This window comes from Poecilia formosa, unplaced genomic scaffold (genome assembly GCF_000485575.1).
Source record: "Poecilia formosa unplaced genomic scaffold, Poecilia_formosa-5.1.2 Scaffold112, whole genome shotgun sequence".
Classification (NCBI taxonomy): domain Eukaryota; kingdom Metazoa; phylum Chordata; class Actinopteri; order Cyprinodontiformes; family Poeciliidae; genus Poecilia; species Poecilia formosa.
The window spans coordinates 25,740-49,745 of NW_006800051.1; the positions used below are offsets into that span (position 1 = coordinate 25,740).

The 24,006-nt window shown below is 40.4% G+C and overlaps 2 protein-coding genes across 4 annotated transcripts in view; both read left to right on the top strand.

Annotated features, from left to right (window-relative positions):
• The window catches only part of LOC103143429 (uncharacterized), a 26,408-nt gene extending 20,279 nt beyond the window's left edge, over positions 1–6,129 (top strand). For both annotated transcript variants that reach the window (XM_016675339.1, XM_007559977.2), the window contains 2 exons: positions 192–284; positions 3,016–6,129. In XM_016675339.1, the coding sequence (XP_016530825.1) occupies positions 192–284; positions 3,016–3,450 (528 nt within the window). In that variant the 3' untranslated portion in view covers positions 3,451–6,129. The remainder of the gene's footprint in view (positions 1–191; positions 285–3,015) is intronic.
• An 8,229-nt stretch (positions 6,130–14,358) lies between these two features.
• Positions 14,359–23,621, top strand: tcf19l (transcription factor 19 (SC1), like). Of its 2 annotated transcripts, none has more exons than XM_016675338.1 (6): positions 14,359–14,986; positions 15,999–16,781; positions 18,569–18,738; positions 19,486–19,846; positions 20,378–20,870; positions 22,500–23,621. In XM_016675338.1, the coding sequence occupies exons 2-6, from the start codon at positions 16,508–16,510 to the stop codon at positions 22,840–22,842; spliced, it is 1,641 nt and encodes a 546-aa protein (XP_016530824.1). In that variant the 5' UTR covers positions 14,359–14,986; positions 15,999–16,507; the 3' UTR covers positions 22,843–23,621. The 2 variants fall into 2 exon arrangements, with proteins under 2 accessions (XP_016530824.1, XP_007560040.1); XM_007559978.2 differs by having other exon boundaries at positions 14,361–14,986; positions 19,459–19,846.
• The last annotated feature ends 385 nt before the right edge of the window (positions 23,622–24,006 follow it).

Consider the following 24,006-nt stretch of genomic DNA (forward strand, 5'->3'; position numbering starts at 1 on the left):
GTGTGTGTGTTCAGTGTGTGTGTGTTCAGTGTGTGTGTGTTCAGTGTGTGTGTGTTCAGTGTGTGTGTGTTCAGTGTGGTCTGTATGATCCTCATGTTTCCTGACAGTTTTGATGACTAGCCTCTGATCTGAAGCTCATTTTCCCGCTGCAGCTTCGATCCTCACGCTGTGTGAATGTGTGTTTTCTGCAGGTGGTCCATGAGGCTTACAGCAGGTTCACTGAAGAGTCTCTGATGACGTCGGTGTGTGATAAACCCTCAGAGACCACCGAGGTCACCATCAAGGTAAAACCTGTGGTAGAAGCTGATAAAAACTCTTTAAACTGACAATAAATGCTGACAAACATGATCTGAGGTTTCATATTTTACTCTTTTATGTGTTCTACTTCCTACATCGATTAGGTTTTGTTCTTGGATCATTTCTGACATTTTCTTCTGTAAAACTTTATTTTCTTCTCTGTTCTCCTCCCAGTTCTTTTTTCCTGCAGACGTCTCTGTAGACGTTTTTATTTAGTGTATTTTCTGTTGTTGTTCCATCATAGTTCCTTTTGGACGATGTTTTTATAGTGTTTGAGTTTCCTGAAGTATTCCTGGTTTTGTGTCTGACGTCTATGTAATTGTTTAATAAGAACCTTTTTCCTAATTGGTTTCCTCTGATGAGTGTTGCAGACTAATTCCTCATCTCCACTGCAACATGATAATAATCCGTTTTAATCTTTCTAACTGACGTAAAACGAGAAAACTTTGATTCAATTTCAGACAGTGAGAAAAAAAGGTGTATGTTTTTTTTTATTTGGTTCTTTTTTAAGTTGGACATCAAAACAAAAATGTTTTGAACTTAAAATGTGTGAAAGTTTCAGTTTTAACAAACCATTTTGAACAACTTGACCAAGTTTAATCAGCAATAAAACATTCAGCTGTGTTTTTATGGGACTGTTGGTCCTTCAGGTTTATTACGCCGAATTTATGAGTAATTATATTTGGATCTGTAAACACAATAAACAAAAATGGATCCTGAATTGCATTTTTTTTTTAACGTAAGACATTAAAAATAGGCAGAAAATGTGGCTGTTAGTGTTTCTGTGTTGCAGGATGAGGCGATCTGCTTATAAACTGCTGTTTTGTGCATCATCACATTAATGTGCTGCAGGTTTTGTTTGAGCTGATCTTTAAGTTTAACAACGTGAGAACAATCCTGAACGGTCGGTTAAAAGCAGCTAATGGTCCAAACTGAACATACGTGTAAATCTAACCATCTGTGACATGAAGGCAGTAAAACTGGAGCCGTGTGTGATGATAATGGTTTCACCAAATATTAAAGAAATGAACATTAAAAAACAATCTCTATTCTGTCTTCATAACTTTGTCACGCTGAAGCTGTAGAAAAGGCAAATACTCTGTAAAAACATGGAAAAAGAGAAATGACCTCCGTTTAATTATAACTAGAATAAAAGAGCTCAATTTAAAAAACAAATGACATAAAAGGTTGAGCAAATCTAGCAATAATTAGTATAAATAATATGCCAAAGTAAAAATATTCTCCTTATTAAGATGAATTAATGATTATAATGAGAAACCGGCTGCTGCTGATCTGTTTCCTGAGTTTCTCAGAAATGTTTCCTCCTGAAATATATCAATTAAAATCCACTAATAAATGCAGAACCATCATGAATCATCCCTGGGATTAGTCAGCAGAAACCACCTGCAATAAAATGCCACCAAAGTGCCGAGCGTAATTAAAAAGCAATCAACCTTAGTCGCTGCTCTCAGCAGTGAAGTGGATTAAAGTTTAAAGCAAAGACCTTTTGTCAGGATGAACGAGGAGCAGCGAGCGCCGGCGGTCGAGGTTCAGGGAGCGTCTCCACTCGGATGATTGGAGTCACGCCGCTCCGGCTTTGGGGATCAGGTTGAAACTGTCGCTTCTTTTCCAAATTCTGGTTCAGTTATTAATCAGAAATCTGCTTTATGCTGCAAACTATTTACATTTACATGCAGCAGGTCAGACAGGAAACGGGCACAGAATGTTTTCATGCTGATTCAGGTTGAGTTGCTCATTTTTCTTTGCTAAACTATAAACTGTATGACTCCATTCTCTGACCTTATGACCAGATTTGATAAAAAAAATGTTGCTTGAATTTTGACTTTTGACTTATAAACTTTTTTAAAGTTTGCGATAATCCCTCCAAAACACTTACTTTGTACTTCAGACTCTTGAAACTAATTTGATGCTATAATTGGGATTATTGTCCATTTGGTGAACATATTTCTGCATTAGCATCACATTTCTGGCTAATTTCTTCAGATATCACTGCAGTATTTTAGCATAATATTGTTTCCTTATCATTCTATCCATATTGAGAAATGCACCAGTCCTCTCTGCAGTAAAACACCCACAGCATGATGCTGCCACCCTTGTACTTCACAGTTAGGCTTCCATGTTTCTCCCTCCTTCTCTCCAACGATGCTCATTATCAGAACAGTTTTTAACATATGATTAATGTTCTGTTTTATGTTTCATATTTTGCTCGATGTGCTTAGGTGCTCTGCTTGCAGTAGCATACAAATAAAATGTATTATTATTATTATTATCATTATTATTATGAAAAGTTCTTAAAATTTGATCTCTCAACGCCTTCATGTCTCTCCAGAAGTGAAGGTTTTTGACTTTGAGTCCATTTTCAAACTATCATCTATTTTTATGTTGTTTTTGGAGAAATGGCTTCTTCTTCTTCTCTGCATGTCAGTTCAGGACTTGTTTCACTTTGGGTAAAAACACTGGATATTTACTGATGCTATAAATTAACTTACCAGAAGTCATAAAGCCATGGCAACGTCATCCAGGTTCTGATAAATTGTATAAAAACACTTTGCTCTTCATGTGTCTAAACATCTCAGTTTGAAGGAAATTAATTCTAATAATTTCTTCAACATTATTCTGATATTTCATTAAACATTTTAATCATTTCTGACCTAAACCACATCCTCTTCTCTCTCTCTATTTGTTTTTCCCCTGTAGGGTCTGGAGGTGTCCAAACCAGGCCGGTACCAGACTCTCCCCTCTGACAACTTCCTGGAAATGAGCGACTCTGGAGTCGAGTTCAGCCACTCTGGACTCCCGCTGGACAGCGACACCGAGGCGGTGATGACCTACGCCTCCCACAAGCCCCTCCTGAACGCCGCGTCCCCTCCAGCCGTGACGGACGCCGTCATGATGTCCGACAGCCTGGAAGCCACGGAGGCCCTGGATGGAGGCCTGAGCGCCGTCCGAACCCCGGACTCCATCCTGAGCGCCAGCCCCGCCTCCAACCCGCGCTCGGCCTCGGCCGCCACGCCTGACGGCAGCCTGCAGGGGGCCGCGTCCCCGGCGACGGCCTCCAGGGGCACCGCGGGGTCCGACTCAGCCAAGACAGAGGGCGGGGCGGAGGGAGAAGAAGACGGTCAGAAGGAGTAATCAGGAAGTGTTTCTGGAACCTTTTATCATCCGAACACGGACAGATCCTTCGTCCCAACATCTGAAACATCACAGATAAAACAGGACGGATGTAGATGTGCTGGATGCACAACAGAGTTTAATTCACTCTGGCTACAACCTCACTGTCTATCAACAGAACATCCAGTGCACAAAATGCATGCAGTTCCGGAAAACACAAAAGAAGATATCTTAGATCAGACGTAGACGTTAGAGTAGACTACATGCATGCTTTAGCAAATGAAATGCACTTAAATCATATCAAATCAGCTGAATTCCTGTCAAACCGGTTCAATAATGAGAAAATGACAAACGTTTGAGGGTAGTGACAGACAGGCGGCGTGTTTCAGACAGCCTTTGAGCTGCAGCGCGTTTCCTCTGACGCCACGCTCTCAGAAAATCACAGCGATGAGTGCGTTTCAATCCGCTCTGTTATTAGCAGCACAAGCATGTCAGAAAACATCCCCACATCTCAGATGAAGCTGCTTGTTTCACCGGGATGAGCTACTCGAGGTGTTATGTCTCCAAAACAACAACAACAAAAACATCCTGCAAGATGAAACCGGTTCAAGTAGACGCAGCAGCAACACCTCTCTGAAACTGCTGCTGCTTGTTTCAAATATTAGGTGTCAGATCTGCAACATTTGAAGGATTTGTCAGAGGAAACCTGTCAAAACGTTCCACTTTATCTCACTCAGCAGTCAAAAGTCTCTGTTTTTGTTTGCTGCTTCTAGTTATTGTTCACTTGGTTCCAGGAAGGGAAAAAATTCAGGGGGAAACTGACTGAGTGGCATTTGTGTGACTTTCAGAGCAGCTCTTGAGAGCATAATTGGATTCCAGGTTTCTTTGCAGACAGACCAATTCGTGGACGCCATGGAGCGCGGACCGGTGATAAAAGAGCTGAAAGAGATGGGAAAAGGGTACGATTCAGGGAACAGATGAATGACATCCATGATTCAAAGCCTATTTTCATCTCAGCCCAGAATCCACCTCACAGAGCTCTCATTATTGGAGCCCAGTTGTTTGGCAGAATGGAGTAACTGGAAAGATAAAGTTGGATCAGGGCGTGATAACGACGCAGCCTTTCGCTTCAGCAACATGAGCGGCTGGCTGTCAGAGAGGGTTGTGTGTGCAGGAGAGAGGCGGCGGAGTTTCATTCAGTTCAGCCCAGATCATCAAACACTGGAGAGAGACAAGAGTCTGAGTGGCAAACCTTCAGTTGACGGTAAAGTTATTAATGAATAACAATGATAAACATCAATCCTGGTTCTGCTCCAGGATGTAACTGATGTAAAACACAATAGAAAACTTTCCTTAAAAGTAAACAGCAGTAAACTTTAGAATTTATATAGAATTTACAGTAGATGCTGATTTATATATGCTTCACAAGAAAACCTGTTCAGTGAAAAATATTTTTAATAAAATGTTCCAACTTGTGGTAGAAAAATGAGTTAAAACAAAGATTTGTCAAATGTGCTAAAAAAAACACCTTTTCACCTCGGATGTCTCTGTTAAAGCTAATTTAGAAGGACAATTAGGCTAAAAAAGTACAAATTTCAATAATTTTCTTAACAAGTAAAGACGAGGACATGTGGAGCTGAAATAGTCATAGAAGGACATATGGAATAAAGTTAGCTTTAAGTCTAAAATTTAACTCCAAATGTTTGTTTCTGTCCAACTTTGATCACAAAATCCAAAATGGCTGCCAGCAACACAAAACCTTATACTCCAATAACTCAGTGGACTCCTTTCTGTTCGGGGTTCTTTATGGATTCACCTTTTGTGAGGATTTTGCTCCAATTTATTTACAGAAAATTTGCCCATTTACAGATATTTTTGTAGCGCATGTTTAAAATATTTGGAAAAAAAAGTGCAGCTTGGGAAGCTGAAATATGAAATGCTGTTTAATCTGCTGGTTGGCATTTCCAAAGCAGCCAATCCGGGAGCGCCATTCAGTTTCCTTGGTGTTGATTGGTTGAACTCCTAAGAGTGGAGATTATGAAGAATGTAAACATTTCTGTGGTAGTAGAACCAAGATCATTTTAAATATTAATGCATCCTAAAGTATGTTTGGTGTTTGAATTATTAAAATAGGAACTTTTAAATGTTTTTAGAGAGTCTTATGTATTTGTGGATTTCGACTATTTGATGGTGGTTGTGGTCAGTTGGCTCTTGTCCGTAAAAAAAAAAAACGGTTTATAAGATTTAAATACAAAAACATACATTTACATTTGCATGCATTGCTAGTAGTACTTAGTAATATCACTGAGCTCAACTGTTATCATTTGTAATTGGAGCCTGACTGAGTTTGGTGTGATGCCGTTCCCAGATCTAATGGTTTGTTTTAATGGCACCTTCTGCTTTAAAATCTGATTTCCAGATTAAATAGTTAAAGATCCATGACTGTTTCAATAAGGCTGCCATGCAAGTAAAGCTCAGTCATAACTAAACTAATCAATAGCTTCCTGGCCATTTTGGCGTTTTGTAAATCATTATCAAGTAGCACACAGTGTACAGCTGTTGTGTAGCTGGATGTGACGTCACTCCCAGATTTTCTGGTACGTTTCAGGTTTGACTGAAAGCCAGAACTTCTGCCTTCCAAGTTAGATCAAATTCAATATGGCTGCCGTATAAAGAGCAGTGTTAGCTGTAGCATTAAGCGGTTAAGCATTTCTGACAGTTTGTATCTGAATGAATTGGTGCATCTTTCTTAGTTTGGTGTTTAAACATGAAAAGATGCAAAGATTTGGGTTGTTTTGGTTTGTATTGCTCATAGTGATGCTCCTCTCACTGACCACAACAATTAGCAATTCCCTCTGGTTCTTTACTTGTAACTAGGACATTATAAGCTTGGAAGAAATGGAGTCGGACCCAAATCAACATCTGAGGAAAATGGAAAGCAGCCCAAGCTCTCACAGGCCTAACAACTGTGTTTGACTAATTAGTTTCCCTTTCTTGCTGTAGAAAAAGCTAATTCAGGTCACAGAAAACTAATTTCCACCTCTGAATGTGAGCAGGGCATGAAACTCGCCGCTGTACTTCCTCTCCTCCACACGTCCAGCCTCTGAGCTCCTCTGCTTTTAGGGAAGCTTCATCTCAGCATCCGTCACATCTGCTGACACACACAGGCCGCAACAAGACCTTTGGGTCCCAACAGTTTCATTTATTCAGCAGCGTTGCTGTTACCATTGACATCTGTTAGCAGTATGGCTACCTCAAGCTGTCACTGACCTGATGTCAGCCTGGACAGGCTGCAGGATTCACCCAAAGCAGCAAAACAGGCACCAAAGTCTTAATATCAGAAGAGAAAAGCACAAATTCAGCATTTGATTCTTTTTAGATATGAATAAGTTTCACATTTTTACTGATGAGGGTAAAAAACATGAAGCAGCTATTGTAAATATAGTTCAGTGATCTGCAAAAAATGACTAGTTCCCTTCTTCTTCTTCAGGAAAATTCATTTGAATCGTTCAGCATTGTATGTAAAACGACTTGCATATTCAACTCAGATGGGAAAATGATCCATTTGATGGGAATTTTATGAGGAAATGCTTAAAACTCACAGGAGGGTGACTGAAAGCTCCAGAAATGGACTCTGTAGATCTGTAAATATCAGCTGGATGTAAATGAGCTATGATGCATCAATTTGGTGGACTAATAACAGGATAACCACTGAATATTTAATATAATCTAATGCAATATTAATGATAAAGGCACTGAAGCATCATGAACGCTCTCCTCCTGCAAGAAAACCCAGACGTAGCACATCAGAACACCAGTCTACTGTTAGTCGTCTGTTTTCACTGCTGTAAATATGAAGATCTGTGATCTGCATGTGGATAATCTTAGAATACTCACGTTTCTTACTAACAAGGCTTATGCAAGATTTTTTACCGCATTGATCCTTGAATCACAGTAGGTAGGAAACTTTGCCTTCAGCTGGGAAGTCTGTGGTGTTTACATGCCGGAATCTGGTTGAAATCCTTTCATCAAGTCGGCCTCAGCAGGAGGCGATCCGTCTGCGGCTGCAGGCCGTATTGACACATCGCAGGTGCTGATGGTTTGAGCCAGAACCGCTCAGGCTCTGCCTCAAACGCAAAACCTGACAAACAAAACCGGGAAGCTGCAGCACGAATCCAGTGTTTGGGGAAAATAACAATTTACAGCATCTGCATCAGTTGGGGATTTTACCTCAAAATGTAAATTAGATAAAGTAAGATAGATTTATAGGATCGCATCTGTTTTAGAAGATAATATCTTCTTTAACTTGGTTCTGTTATTGTAAGAAAAGAGTTGATCTTGTCATGTTAACACAAAAATTACAACACCCAGGATTATGTTTCCTCATATTTGGAGATGAGTTATGTCTCTAGTCTACACTTCCTTATTTTATTATTATTTTTTTTTACCATCAAATTCTGGACAAATGAATCCAATAAACCACAATTAGTTTCATACCCCCAAAATTTATCATAAAATTATGTCCCACTTTAGAAATGTAGAGTTTGTCACGTGCCAACGTAATTAGTTGCATTTAAATAATTTTTGTAATGCCTTTAACGCCTCACCACACCTCAAACATACAGAATAAAATATTTGTAAGGTTTATGGTCAGCAGTGGAGATGCAGGATTTCATGTCCAGGTTTTAGCTGATCATCTGTGCCAGTCTGCAGGATTCCTCTGAATCCCTCAGGCCCCCTGCAGGTGGCAAACGATTTTTTCAACCACACCGACTGTGCATGAGCATATGGCGGCTTGTGGCTGCTGCAGACTGAAACATGTAGCATGAACCAAAACGGCATTTTCCTAATGTGGATCTGAAAATTGGACATTCATTTTTATTCTTTATTTTTAAAGAGTAAAAATCATTAAAGATAAAAATAAAAATATTTATTTATTTATTTATTTATTTATTTATATTTTTTAATGGTATGACATTGTACCACTAGAGGGAGCTCTCAGAAAGTTATTTACTCTATAAAAGGTTTTAAATTGATGAGTTAAACTTAAGTAATCTGCAAAATCTGTTCTAACATCTGAATGGAATAATTCTGTGCAGAATAAGTCTGCATAGATCAGGCACAACATTATGACCACTGACAGCTGATGTAAATAACACTGGTTACCTTTTCATCATGGCTCCTGCTGGTGGTTTGGATACTTTAGGCTCCAAGTGGAGGCAAAAAATGGGCAAGTGTTAGGATTTAAGTTTTGCAAGAACTGAAAAATAACTGTGGTATTATTCAACATTGGTCTAATGAATAATTAGTACTAAACTGGTGGCAGGGTAATAGCTACAGTTACTGGTGCAGAAGGCTGCCCTCAACCACCCGACAGGAAGTTTAAGGAGGTTTAATCTGTGAGATGTGCTGGACGAACAGGTCCGATCCAGGAAGGCCGAGCCTCAGCTTCATGATGCCCAGGCTCTGCTGCTGCGTCCTGGTGATACCTGAGCACATCCAGAGGTTCAGCAGAGACCACGGCTCGATTGGCTGCAGCTGGAGGATCAATGAAGTCATACTGTTATGACTGCTGTTGATTGCTTTAGTCCTGGGAGATTCTCCTTTTCTGTAGGTGATATTTTAACAGTTTGCTTCTTTATGTTGTTACAAAGATAAAGAAAATGAAAAATGCACATTAACAGTATCATGGGAGCCACTAAGCGACATCATAAAGTTTCCATTTTACCTGATTAAGGTCCAATAAAGAGCTGATGGCTTGAAATGGTGCCTTAGTGCAATAAATTGGCCACAACTAGAATCCTGCAGATCTCAGAGCTTGGTGCATTTCTCCACTGTGGGACATAAAACCACCTTTCTAGAAATGGATGTTCATGTTTTTATTGCAGTACTTATAGCTAATTTTACAGAATGCATTCAGACCATTTCTTTATTCATTATTCAGCAAATTCCAGAAAACAACTCTAATAGAGGAGTGAGATAATTCCTTCTTGATTATTTTTGTTTTTTAAGTTATTACCTCCAGATAATAAATGTAAAACTATTAATATCAATTAAAGAACTCGGTTTAATTGATTTTCTAAAACATTAGTCAGTCTAAAACAGGAACAACAGGAATCAGTTGTCAGAAGACAAACAGTTTAAAACATGGAGACATTTTCCTCTCCTTTCTATCCATCTGCCCCAGTGTGACATGCATCTCCTTTAAATGCCCCATGGGTGCAGATACTTAACCCCTCTGCATGAACCGGCAGATGGAGTTAAGTGAAAGATATTTGAAAGCTGTATTTAAAGCAGGTTTGAGGATTTCAGTCTCTTCATCTTCACATTTCAAAGGCCTCTGGATCTGTGTTCACTCCTATCTTTGAAAAATGCTAAATTTCTCCTTTTTGAAGAGAAGATGAAACATTTAATTGTGATCAAAATCCAGATTCTCACTGCGAGGCCACTTTGATGCTTCATGAGGTGAAAGTTTCACCGTTCCTCCTGCAGTAATGACTGTAAGTTCAGGCGATCCCGGCTGATGGAGACTTCATGAAAGGATTTGTGTTTGTGTCATTCACCTCGCTCTCGTGTTTTCTGTTTCATTACACGTCTGAGCTGCGGTTCACAAAGCTCCTCGGAGCAGAAGTGCTGATTCGTGCTCCGGCGGAGGGAGATTTAATAAAATGCTCCTTCAGCCATGATTCCCTCTAATGTTAATCTGTTATTCTCTGAAATTCCAAAGAATAATAATAAAAAAATGGGAATCAATGTCTGCAGCGACTGGCAGTTTGCTAATACCTTTGATCCAAACAGGAAATTACTCTGAGATCAGTTACCTTCTCTCCACTGGAGCTTGAATCAACAGCCTTTTCTGATTCGTGACAGATAATTGGAGAAACTAATTGCCAGGCACTTATCTTTGTGACAGTGCGCTTATTCTGGCGCAGAGTGTTTTTTAGTAATTACCTTTTCCGAGTAATGAACACATAAAGCGACGCCACGCCTCCATCCCTCGGCTTGAACCTCGTTTCTAACCTCACCTTCATCCTCCCGGCACCACAGAATGTTTTTATACGACAAAAACTAGAATCTGAAATTATTTTGATATAATTTGTGTTTAAAACAATGATGTAATCCCAGTACTTTTTAGGAAAGCACCACACGTTTTAATGGATGGACGTTTCAGTGTTTTTGTAGCAATGCATTAAACTCTAGCTGTGTTTAATATTCCTTCTTACTCAAATATCATAGCCTAACCCTGCTGTCCTGTGTGTTTGTAGAGTTAGCGTAGCTGCAGCATGTTGGCCTGTAGATTGCTTGTGGGACGACGGGCCAGAAAGCAAGTTATGATCACATGAATCACCTTTTTTTCTGTGACTCATCCTGATCTCTGGTTTCCCATCGGCCTCCTGCTGGGACTCAGCAGCAGTAAAACTGGAGGATCTTATTTCTTTTTCTGCATAAAGTAGATATTAAATTACTTTTTTGTTTTTATAACATTTTAGTTTCCCATTCACTGCTGTTCCAGCTGAAATGATAATTATATGGAATCTGAAAACAGAAGACTTCCTGTCATTTTTGTTTTTCTGCTTTTTAAATTTTGTTTTGTTGTCTTTGTTAAAAATATGCGTATAAATGGATCACATTTAGAACCCGACCCTGCCTTGCTTTTACTGATGATTTTATCTGTTTTTATTGCTCTCAGTTGATGTGCTTTTCTGTTTTTTCTGCTTCTAATGGAGTGGTATTATTCTGTTTTATTATGCAGCCATTTGGGTTAACTCGCCCTGTTTTCATTAAATCAGAACCACATCAGTTTTGACCTTCAGTGGGAAACTAAAAGCATGTGAGAAATCTTTTTCTAAGGAAACCTGAGCAGATATGACTGATAAGAAGCTTTCTTTTTCTAAATTTAAGAATGCAAACTAATGGTTTCTTGCTACTAGTTTGCCTGGGCGGCATCAGGAAGGGATCACAAAATCACCCCATAAAAAACCAGAACTTGTCTATCAGTTGCACCTTGGACAAGCTTTCTGTCGCTTTTATGAATGTACCATCACAAGACGTGGTTAGCTGATTTAAGTTGGCCTGTTTGCTTTTTTCCCCTCCAGAATCTGACATAATTTCACTCATTCTGATTGGCAGACAGGGAGACCTGCAGGCTTCATTCATCCAAGAATTGTCTTAACTTCCATTTAATGCAGCAGGATAGATGGTTTCTCATGAATCACGACAACGTGGAATACATTTTGCTTCAAAGCATTATTGATGTAAACACTCAGACACAATAACATGACCACTAGAAACCTCTATGAAGCTCAAAGCTTCCAAATCTATACAACTTTTTTCTTTAAATTGTGTTTATTTATTATTTATGTGACATGATTAAAGAACTAAGATGACAACAGAGGAGGTGAAATGTTTTGATGAATTATTGAATATAAACATAAAGAGTCTGTTTGAATTTAGCTGTTTTGGACAACAGATTAAAACCTTTAAACTTAAATATTATTAGTATCTTGAATCTTTTAAAATCTGTTAATTCAACTAATAACTGTTAACATAAGAATGTTGCATGCATAGATTTGATTGATTTTGAAGAAGTTGATGTTAAGCAGCTTTACTGTCACTGAACATCCTTTATAACTATCAAGACATTCAATGTTTGGGTTAATGCATATGAAAGTTTGTTGACTTCACTGAAAACATGATGAAAACTTTATTTTATGGCACCGTTTTTGGTCGTGTTGCTTTGTTTTTATATGCAAGTCTTGTTCCATCCTGTTACTTTTATTCTTGATTAAAACAAATGAAAGAATCAAATCTAAAAGTTTATTTGTCTTTTATCTTTCCACAGACGATCCATGTATTCAATGCAAAGAATAAATCACAAGAAAAATGTCTTGTGAAATAATCTGCCGGTAGAAGGAGGACTTTCTTTATCATCAATATTCAATAATTATTGCCTTAAAACGAACCCCTATGTCTTGCTGAAAAGGTACTTGTAAGTTAGTTTTGTCTTATTTTAAGTATAATAACGTATTTTCATTTCAAACTATCAAAATTCTTGGTAAGATTTAGTTTTTTGCCGGGTGGAACTGGATGTGGCTCCACTGGAGCCATAAAGCCTTAGAGATGAACTTTTAATCATTTCCACAGTGATAGATGTCGCCTGTTCTTACATTTTATTTAGATTGGTTTCTGATTGGTTTGCTCTGCTTTGGTCTTTCCGTCTACTTCATCTGGTCAGACAGGTTCTGTTTGAGGTTTTTTTATTCTTTGATCCAACAGGTTTGTCGGTAATCAGTTCTGGGTGTGGTGAGTGAATTTGAGCTTAGCTTTCCAAAAGATGTGGCCAGTCAGTCAAGTCATAATTTAACAAGGGGGAGGAGAATCACTTTTTCCACACAGAGACAAATTGGTCTGAAAAATCCTCACTGGAAACCTGCTTTTAAATGCTTTTGTGTCTGGTGTTAAAATGCATTTAATGGTCTAAAAGTTTTAAGTGTGATAAAAAGCAGCAGCAGATGTAAGGTGGTCACTGCTTCTTCACAGTATTGTACTTTAATTTTCCAGAGAATAAATATCTCCCTCTACAAAGTCCAATATTTCAAGCAGCTGCAGTTTAAAGCTTAAACCATTTCTTGTAACAATAATGAATAAATTCGTACATCAGTATTTACAGTATGCTGACTTTGCTGTTTTCCTCTTCAGGCAATTTTCATCCAAAGTGTTTTCACTTCATTGTGAATGTTTTACTATTCATTGATTTTGCCCTTTTCACACCTTCTGAACACTTTAATGCATTTAAAGTGAATGAGGTTTTATTATTGGCTCTGCATTTGTTAAAAAGCTCCCATGCACCAATAACTCTGAGCTCAATCCAGGTTTGTTTTTTTACTGGACCTTAAATAATTCCCTGATCTTATTATTCATGAGAATTTGTCGGGAAGCAGAAAAACCTTAAAGCTGCTTTATGGGAAACAGAAACAGGCGCCTCTAAGAGCCTTTTACAGCTCGGCTTTATGGCGGCTATAACCACACATGCTCTCCTGTCCCAGTGAAGTCTTTGTCACCATCTGCCGCTCCAGCAGGGCCGCATCCTTTTAGCTGAATGAGACAAAGTGTGGATGCAGGAATGAGCTGTGAAGCATCACCTCCAGACGATGAATCATATCTGCACGTCTATCTGCTCTGAGCGGGAGACGAAACAGAGCGATTCAGAGATCAGAGTGAGAGATGACGCGATAATCCAGCTCATGATGATGTGCTGATAATACAAACACTGAATATGACACAGATCCACTGCAGCGGAGCAAAAACTGTCAGCAGGGAAACATGGAGCATTAGAGAGGCTTTGGGGCTCCGCAAAATACTTTCTTAGCTCTTTTTGCAAACATACAGGTCTAATATAGCTGCCATCCATATCAATGCATTATTCATTATAATTTATCTTCTTTGTAGGATTTTAAAAAATCCAAATCAGAACTAATTATGAAAAAGCAAAAATGATCTGAAATGAATAAATATTCTACTAGATCCCAACAAAAATGTTAACAATCCAAAATGAGACAAAAGTTGATCTTTGTTTTAAAGAAATAATCTGCCAGTAGGACTGCTTTTTAAAAATCAATATTCAGGAATTATTTGTTGCTGAAAAGTTACTTGTAAGTTAGTTTTCTTATTTGAAGTGTATTAAGATATTTGAACTAAAAATTAGGCCAAATGTACTTTGTGAGATTTTGTGTTTTTGCAGTGTAAGAAAGACTTTGTGTTTGACATGTGACCTAGATTAAAGAATAGCGATAGCAGAACGGCCCAGTCAAAGTCCAGGGAATCTGTGACACAACTTGAAAACCAACGAGTATAAAGACTTTATATCTAATCTGATTAAACTTGAACTCATTTGCCAAAAATAATGGGCCGTCTTTATCTGGTGGAGTAGATTACAGCATGTACTAAACTTAAGCTGTAATATAAGTGAAAATGGTTCTACAAAGCTATAACTCAGAGGTGCTGGAGACAAATGCATGCCACACTTTTCAGATATTTATCCAAGCTTTCTTTGAAAGTGTCCACTACAAATTTATAATGTACTTTATGTTTGTACATAAAATTGTAAAATTTCGCAAAAACACGTCAAAGTTTGTGGCTCCAATGTGACAAAACGTTAAATAGTTAAAGATTTATGACCAGGTCTGTTTCCAGCCGTCAGCAAAACAAAGAAAGCAGGTCTGGCTCCAGTCCCAGTGGGACAAACTGGTCCTCCTGCTCCCGCTAAAGCCGCCATGGCTCTCAGCCAACCGGGGAGAATCAGGAAGTGACGCCGCTCGTAGCGCACGGAAGACCCGGGACTGGCGCGCCAAATTTCAAAGCACTTCCTCCCGGACGAAGGCGACAGCCCGCACTGAAGCTCGCACGGAAACCTCCGAGGAACGACGGAGATGCGAAAATAAGCCGTAAAAGTTTAAGTTGGCGGCGGTGTGAGCGTGGAGGCGGCCGCTGGAGGAGCGGATGCGGGGACTGGAGCTGCAGGTCGCGGAGGAAAACGCTGCGCTGCTCTGTCATTGTTGTAAGTGGAGCCTCTGACTTTCATCCTAACAAGGAACTAACGACAGCGAGCTGGAGCCTCCCTGCTGCTGCTAAACTCACTCCAGGCAGCCCCATCCGGGCGAAAACCGTCTGAAAGCACAGGATTAAGGCAGCTTGTGTTGAAATGCACTGACTTAAAGTTCATATTTAAATAATAATAATTATAGTTATTGAGTTCTGCTTTGTGTCCCGATCCCGTGATTTGGCAGCTGGAACACGATGCACACTTCTGCTTCTTAAAGGAGCATATTCTGATCAAACAGATCAATAACCTGGACCATCAAAGTTCAGATCATTTATGTCAGTAATTAAGCTAGTATTAGCTTAATATTAGTTTTTAATTAATATTAATGAGTACAGCTCAGAAAATGATTTTTAATACACGTTACAATCATTTGGAAGACTTCTGTATTGACAGTCACTGACTGGATCTAAATATATTCATGGAAAGTTGAGTGGAAGGAGAAATAAGAGTCAAAAGCCTCAGTTTGATGACATTGTTAAGAGGGGGAAGATTCCCGGGGCAGAATCCAAGCTGCTGGAGGTCCAGGATGAAGTTTCCATTTGATAAGAACCGTAGTGATGCTGCCTTCATTTCTGCTAACCGCTGTGTTTGAGTGTCCCGCTGACTGGTCTGACCTGAACCTCACTGAGAATCTACAGAGTATTATCAACATGAAGACAAAATACAGTAGAGCCAAAAAACTCAGATAAAAGTTGCTGTCACACCAACTTGTTCCTGTTGCTAGTCCTGTCGCTTGTGCAACATTTTTTACCACACTTCTTCCTTCCACTCAACATTCCAATGTTATGCTTGTAGCATTCTGGGGACAGCCTGCTTCTTTTACTGCTCAGGCCTGTTAATCAAGGTGTTGATGTTCATGATTTTTATTTTTTGTTTTGCTCACTCGTGTTTATTACAAGTTAAATATTATTGGTCCTGAACAGATAAAACATGTTTTAATTTGATGTTTTTCTTTGTTTTCTTGCAGATCGATCATCAGTTTCGTCCTCTCAGGCTCCAGTGATTTTCTGTCTTTGAAAGCAGATTTCAAAGTAAAAGTCCCAGCTGCAGAGTTGGGAGCAGGTTTTGGCGTTTAATCCGTCCGTCTTGGTGCTGCATTAGCGATGCTGTGACTCACCTGCCGTCCACCTTCACGCGCCTCTTAGTGTTTGAACTGGCAGCTTGGCAGTCCCCGCTCCGCAGGGGATTTGGTCTGTGTGAGCCGGGCTCATAAGCAGAGCAGGAGCTCGTTTTCACCATCTCCTCATTACTCATTCATTTATGCGCAGCGTGGCGGCTGCTCTGCATGCTAATGGAAGCACCTGTTGCTGAGCGCCGCTGCACCTGCCTGTGACCTTCACGTTTCTATCCGCCGGCTCGGCTGTCTGTGCCGACTCTCAGCTTGGCTGCTCTCCACTTACTCACAGGTGTGTCTGGAAATGGATCTGGGCCGGCTGTAGCTCAGGGCCGGTCACAAATCAGGGGGCGGCCTCAGCCATGCTGAACGGGGCGCAGCCGTGCTTCCAGCTGCTGCGGATCGGCCTGTCCACAGGCGACTCTGCGCGGGACCTCTACACGTTCCGGCCGGCGCTGAGCCGCTCCGTGTTCCGCCTGGGCCGGGCCGCCGAGCTGTGCGACGTCACGCTGGACTCGGCTTCGGTGTCGCGCATCCACGCAGAGCTGCACGCCGAGAAGGAGGCGAGCGAAGGCGACGAGGAGGCGTCGCAGGAGGAGGGCTGGAGGGTTCACATCAAAGACAGGAGCAGCCACGGTGAGAATCAGACACACCTGCAGCGTCTCAGTCAAGACCAAACATGACACAGGAAGACACACCCACTGACAGGAAATACCTCAGAGAGACTCGCAGTACAGCGGCAACTAACTTAGTAATCCATTAAGCTGATAAAATACATGGCCACATTTTCCATCTAAGCTCATTAAACTCATTCAAGTATTCCAATAAACCAATAATTCCTTTTTAAATGAGAAAATAAACTTTTTATTGCCTAAAATGCAATATTTGTTGCAAGGATGCATCAGCAGCGACAAAATAACATGAAAAGTTCAGACCGTTCTGCCTGACTACATTGTATGGCTGATTTATTATTTTCTCTATTAACCAGTTGATTTGTTAGCACAATGTGCTTAATATGAGATTTTCTTTGCAGAATTTGAACCAAGTGAAGCTAAAACCGCCACTTGAAAAGTTCTGTGATCAACAGATTTACAGACAAAAAAGGTTTTTCTGTCTTAAATTACATTTTTTTGTACAATTTTGGTTTATTTACTACTCTGACTATGTTGTTCTTTCAGCAATCGGCCCTTTTTAAGAGTCTCTGTACTCCAGTTAATGTCACTTGTGCGTCAGATATTTGGACGTACCAGAAACGTGCAAATATAAACTTTCCACCTGAAACTTTTTACTTTTTAATAATTTAATCATTGCATTTTTTTTCAATGTATCTTCAGAAAAGTCACAATCTTTATTTATTGATTTACAGATTTATTTTCTTTTTTTCAATTAATAACAGAAAATTGAAAGTTAAAGGTTCACTTGACCAAAAATAAAAATATTTAAAGCTCTTCAGTCTGCCGGCGCTGGAAGCTGGATCAGGGTTTTCAGGTCTTAAAATGGATCTGGATTGAATATCAAACAATGAATAATCTTGTCTTTAACAATCATGCTAAAATACTGAGGTATTTTTTGTGTAAAAAATTATTTTTTTTTATCAAAAACCCCCCCAAAAAACTGAATTTAAATTTCTTTTAAATATGACCAGTTTGAGCAACAGAGAGTAACAGGTCGGTTTATTACAAGTTAGAAAATAAATCAGACATTTTTGTGTTTGATTCAAACTGAATGCAAAGCTGCATCTGAAAAAAAAACACCAGACATAATAAATTTGACACATTTTCATACATGTAGGACCAATAAGATGTTTGAGTGGAGCTGATTGCTGCCCTGAGCAGAGGAAAGCCTCCTGTTCGGATCGTGTTCAGGCGGCTCTGCTGCTGTCTCAGGTGTTTATGGGATGTAAAGAGAAATCTGGAGGTAAAGTCTGGCCCTGGGCCTGCCGGACTGTGACTGATGGACTCTGCATCTAAACTGCACCTTATTGTCTAATTTTTGTGGTAATTTCACAGTCCGTTTCCCCACATTTCCCCTTTTCGCCGTCAGCCTCGTGTTTTAGCATTCCCGCCACATTCCTCCTGCTGTCACGGCCGTTTGATTGGCTTGTAGCCTTCCAGCTTTTCATTTCTGCTTCCATTTCACAGCCTGTTTTACATTTCCCTCAAAGTCTCTGAGCTGTAAACACATCCAGTCAACAAACGGCTTTATTTTCCGGGCTCCGCTCGTTCCGTTATTTCCTCCTTTTGTCAGATGCTGGAATATTAAAAAGTTTTGTGGATTTCTGGCTCCAGGTGACGTTCGCTCTGGAACTGCAAAACTGTTGCTCACTGTTGGTTTGACTTCAGACAGTTTCCGTCCCGTAAACGGTGAATATTTGATCAGCTTTAGCATCAGTTAGCGGTTAGCATCTCCTGTCTGTTTTCCAGGAACCTGGGTGAACGACGTCCTGCTGCAGCCGGGCGTCCAGTGGGAGCTGTCAGACGGCGACACGCTCACCTTCGGAGATCAGTCAGCTCCAGGAAGTCCAGAGTTCTACTTCCTCTTCCAGAAGGTCAAAGTTCGACCCCTGGACTTTGATGCCATCACAATTCCAAAGGTGACAAACCGATGCTTTCAAGGAAGTCGGATGAGACAGAAACTTATAGGTCGTGTTTTCACGTCTTTGTGCTATAAAATACTGTTTTCTTTGACAATTTTAACCTTTTTTTATAAATAAGTTTCTTATGCTCCCTTTTTTTTAAACAAGCGATGATAATCATCAGTCTCTGTTTTATCATTAATCAACAGAAACCCAGTTTCAGCAGTAACTAATGGCCAACATAAGGCTCAGGGGCCATTTGCAGCCCATGAAATGATTTTGTGCGGCCCGACTGCAGTTCAACATTAGTCCAAATTGGCTCGTCAGTCTTTTTTTATTATTTAGAGTCTCTGGCAAATTAAAATGTTGAAATATAGAGTCTGGGCTCTAGACTCATTTTTTACAGTGGTTGAACTGGTACGCCGATTGGTTTGGAATTTAAAAGTCGAAAATTTTCTACTTTTGAGACTCAGAAATGTTCTATCTTACACACACTTATTAGCATGAATGTGTTAATAATTTTAGGGCTTTTAAGAGTTTTTCCATATAATAATTTCTCAAACATGGAATAAAAAAGTAACATAACTGCAGTGGTTTTGAAGATCCCACAGCAACATGCTTCCACCGCCGTGCTTGACAGTCGGTCCAGAGTTCTGAGGTTTCAGAGCTTCATCTGAGACTTCTTATCATTTTGGCCAAGCAGCTCAAACTTTGATCGTCACTCTGTTGTTTTTTCAGGCAGGAACGTTTTCCTCCGACTTGCAGAACCGCATCAGGACCAACTTGGACCGCAAGTCAGCCGACAACCTGGACCTCTCCAAGATGTCCATCAACCGGGCCACGGTCATCCTGAACTCCATCGGCAGCCTGAGTAAGATGAAGGGCCGGGCCTGGACCTTTAAGAGGAGCCACAGCCACGAGGGGGCCGTGTCCGACCCGGGGACCCCGTCCTCCTCCTCTCCGCTGGGCTTCTCCTCGCTGCTTCCCTCCGCCACGCGCCCGGCGTTTTCCTCCAGCGCCGCCGTTCCTCTGAAGCCCCTGCAGACGGCGTCCAGGAGCAGGAGGAAGTCTGCTCACACCGTGCTGCTGGAGGACGACAGCTCCGACGAGCCCCGAGGGCGAGGAGGTGAACGGCAGCAACAGAACCTCATGGTTCTTTATTTATTTTGAACAAGAATACATGTATGCAAACATAAACACACAAAAATTAATGTTTTACAACATAAAAATCTGTCATTTTAGCTGCTGTAATGAACAGCAGTGAGATGTTTACACATTTCCCCCCATCCTTTTATATTATTCATCAATATACCAAAAAATATCAAAATACATGTTATAGTATATGTTGCATGAAAAAATGTTTTATTAAACAGATATTTTATGCTGTATATATTCTATAAAATTATGTTTTCTATGTCAGATATTGCTTTAATACATGATCCTGTAATGATGACAAACTTTGCTGGATGATAAATTGTCCCAGTAATTATTAAATTGCGAATGTTGATGTTTTGAGACCATTTACAAGTAATATGTTGATAATGGCATAATAATGCACATTCACTCTCTAAATACTGGGTTTAAGTTTATGAGCATAAAAAATGAAATGTGTTTTGAAACAGATTTTTAATTTGTGATTTTCTTGTTTTTGGTCCAGCTGTGACAGGAGTGGTGGAGGACGGACAGAGATCCAGACCAAAGAAGAGACGGAGACTCTACAAATCTGAGTCTGACGGTTTCAGCTCTCCTCCGCCTCCGCCGCTGCAGCCCAAGCTTCACGGCGACATCCGCCGTCCGCTGGAGGCCAAGCCCTTCCCGGTGGGCATCCGGACCATCGGCAGCTTCCACGGCGCCATGACCAACAGCCGGCTGAACCAGCAGCTGCTGCAGGCGTCCTTCACCAGCGTGGTTCCCCACAGACAGGAAGTGGACACCGCGCACCGCGTCAAGACCGTGGTGAACGGAACCATCGCCGCTTTCCGCCAGCAGAAACCGGTGGCGCAGCGAGGCAGGCGGAGGGCCAACAGCTCGCCGGTGTTCTCCCCCCTGGTGGTGGGAGGAGAGAACTACAGCCTGGCTTCGCCCACAGTGAGGATTCGAACCGACGACAGAGGAAGGATGCAGTTCAACCGATTCCACCACCAAACAGCGTAAGATGTTTTTAATGAAGTCTTACTTCTGTTCAGAGGAGATGATAAAAAACAGAACAAATATGTAGATTAATAATATATTTAACTAAATGAGGGCTAGATATTTGTTAAAATAAAGTGCATAAAGACATAAATCACAAAACTGTAAAAATATTTAAGTAACAAAAGAGGTACAAGTACATAATAAAAAATTTTATCAGTGCTTCAATTTTACTGGAATTCAATATAAGAAAACATCAGATTTTGTAGCATAACCAGCATGTAACTTCAAAATCTTCTAGTTTTTTATAACAGAGCTGAGTGTCATCAGCGTAGTGATGGAAGTAGACCAGCCAATCAGTGGTTAGGATTTGTTAGTGAGTCACAGTTTTCTACAAATACGTTTTAAACTTTTTTAAATCTGTTTAATTCAGTTAAAAACTAACTGAATTAACTGCAGGCGAACAGTTATTTTTAAACATTAACTGTTCGCCTGCAATTCCAGCTACAACATCTGTAGATTTCACTGAATTTGCCTTAATCTATTTTCAAAAATAATAAGCAGTTTAATATAGAAATAATATATCCTTCTGCTAACAGTTGTAGCTCGAAAAGCAGGATTTGTTAATCAAAATCAGAAAATGTTTCATCTTCTCAAAGCCAACAGGCTGGAGCCTTCTGCACCAGAAGCCACCTTCAGACAAATTAAAAACAGGATTAAAAATAAAATTCATAATTTATCTCTCTTCAGATTTTTTTTTTTTTTTTTACAACAAAACTGTAAATGTCATGTTTGGCTCATGCAGGGATGGCTGTGACAATTATGGCAGCAGATGAAAGCACTTTGTGGCAAATTAAAATTTTGATTTTGGTATTTAGCGTCACCATGGCAACACAAACTCCTACCAGATGGATGGTTGGTAATCACCAGCTTCTCCTCTGCCTTGTTTGCGCACAGTAATGATGGAGCAGGTAGCTGAAAATAGACGGTTTCTTTCCCCAAAATGACATCCAGCTCTGTGATTCTCTGCAGCCAAAACACCATAAATAATAAATTAACGGCTGAAACTGTCATGTTTGTACACGGAAATTGACTTTTTATTTAGATAATGTCCAATTTTTTTTAAACTTGTGTGTTCTTTTAAAACTTAAACAAGAAATCTTTAGATGAGACCCTGAAACTTTTATTTCTGTTCATTTTGATGATTATTTCTCACAGCCAATAAAAACCAAAACTTCAGTTTAATCCACTTTTTCCATATCATAACTTCTATTATGGGAAATATTATGGCAGATTATTTTATTGGTAGCTAGACATTTTTTATGAATATGATAAAATTATTAACGTAAAACAAGCTCCAGTATCATCCTGAATAGTTACTTGTAAGTTTCTTTTCTTATTTCATGTGCGCTAAAATATTTACACTAGAAACTAAACCAAAATAACTCGGTAAGGTTTTGTGTTTGTAAAGCCGTCAGTGACGTCACTCAGTCGTCTTCATGTAGACGTATTAAATTAAAAATCAGTTTCATAGGTCTTGTTATAATCATAAAAACTAACTGAATTAAGAACTGAAATGAGGAATTTAATCAGGTTTATTAAGTTTGAAGGTTTCATGATTTCTCTGTTTTTTCCTTTCCTCCCTGAAGTAAACGCCGCGGCCGGCCCAGAAAACACCCGCTGCCCCCTCGACCCTCGCTGCCCTCTCCCTCCTCCTCCTCTTCCTCCTCCACCTCTTCTGCCTCCTCTTCCTCCGGCTCATCCTCGTCTTCCTCCGAGGACGAGGACGATGATGAAGATGAGGATGGCGGTGTGGCGGCGGGGCCGGTGGAGCCGTGCGCGGCGCTGCGCTGCCGGCTGCCGCAGCAGGACCCGGTGCAGTGGATCCAGTGCGACGTGTGCGACGCCTGGTACCACATCGACTGTCTGCATGTGGACCGGAAGAAGCTGCTGATGGATCCCAACGCCGACTTCCACTGCGGCTGCCGCTGAGGCGACCCGGGGGGCCCACGGAGCATTTTCACCCCTAAATGTTTAATTCTTTTAGTGCTAAAAACATGAAATGAAAACTAGAGCAGCAGCTTTCTGAGCCTCCTTCCACTCTGGAGCTTCGGAGGAAAACTAATGAAATGTCTCTGCCTGGAGAGCCGGGATCAGGACGGGATCGCTCGATGGAACGTTTAAGCCCCTTCCCGCTGCATTCAGGAAGATTAATGAAATGTTTTTTAACAGAATAAACTTTCCTCAGATCTCCCCCGTTTGCTGACGCAGCCGCCCCACAGATGATCAGACTTTCCTGGGTGGGAGCGGCGGCGGCGTGGGCGGCGGCGGAGCAATTAAAACGCGTTAGCAGGCTGCTGCAGCTGCTGAGACGAGCTCTCAGGATGATCATCTGATGTTTGAAAGCACTTCTGCAGGAGCAGCTGCAGGATTTAAGGAGGATTGGGTTTTTATTAAAATGCATAGCTGCAGCTGGTCAGAGAATATCTCCTAACCACTGAAATGATATGAAATATGAACTCCTGATGGGGGGAAGCAGATGCTCCGCTCTGGGCCTGATGGGCTGGTTGGGTGTTTATGCCACAGATGATTTTATGATCTTTTCAGCTCACCTTTTCATGGATTCTTCACACTACTGAAACTTCAAGCCAAAGTTGCTCGGTTTATCCTGAATGTACTCAACTTTTCACAATCTTCCTTCTGAATTTCTCTTCTGCTGAACCCGCCTGGGACAATCCAGCAGGTTTAAAAAATAAAATGGGAGAAAATGTTGGAAAAAAAAATCCTTTGTTGATTTTGAAAGTAGGAAAACTTTAAAAAAAAAAGTATATTTTTGTTTGAGTGGAATGCAGATGAAGTTGCTTCGTTTCCACTCGTTAGATTTTCTGTTTTGTGTTTTATTGTTGCTGTTTATTCTCAGCTTTAACAGACAATAAGCAGCCGTCTGTAGTTCATTAAAGGTAAACTTAATGAACTTTATATAACCGGTTTGCAAGTTTAAATTCAGTAAATTTATTCAGAAAATCTGTTATTTAGTTGCTCAAACGTTCCAGTTTCCCAAAATGCATCAGAAAAAAGTTTTTTTAATCAGTTGAAATTAACTCTGACCTCATTACAAACGTTAAGGTGCTGTTCAGCTTTTTGCTCTGATGTTGA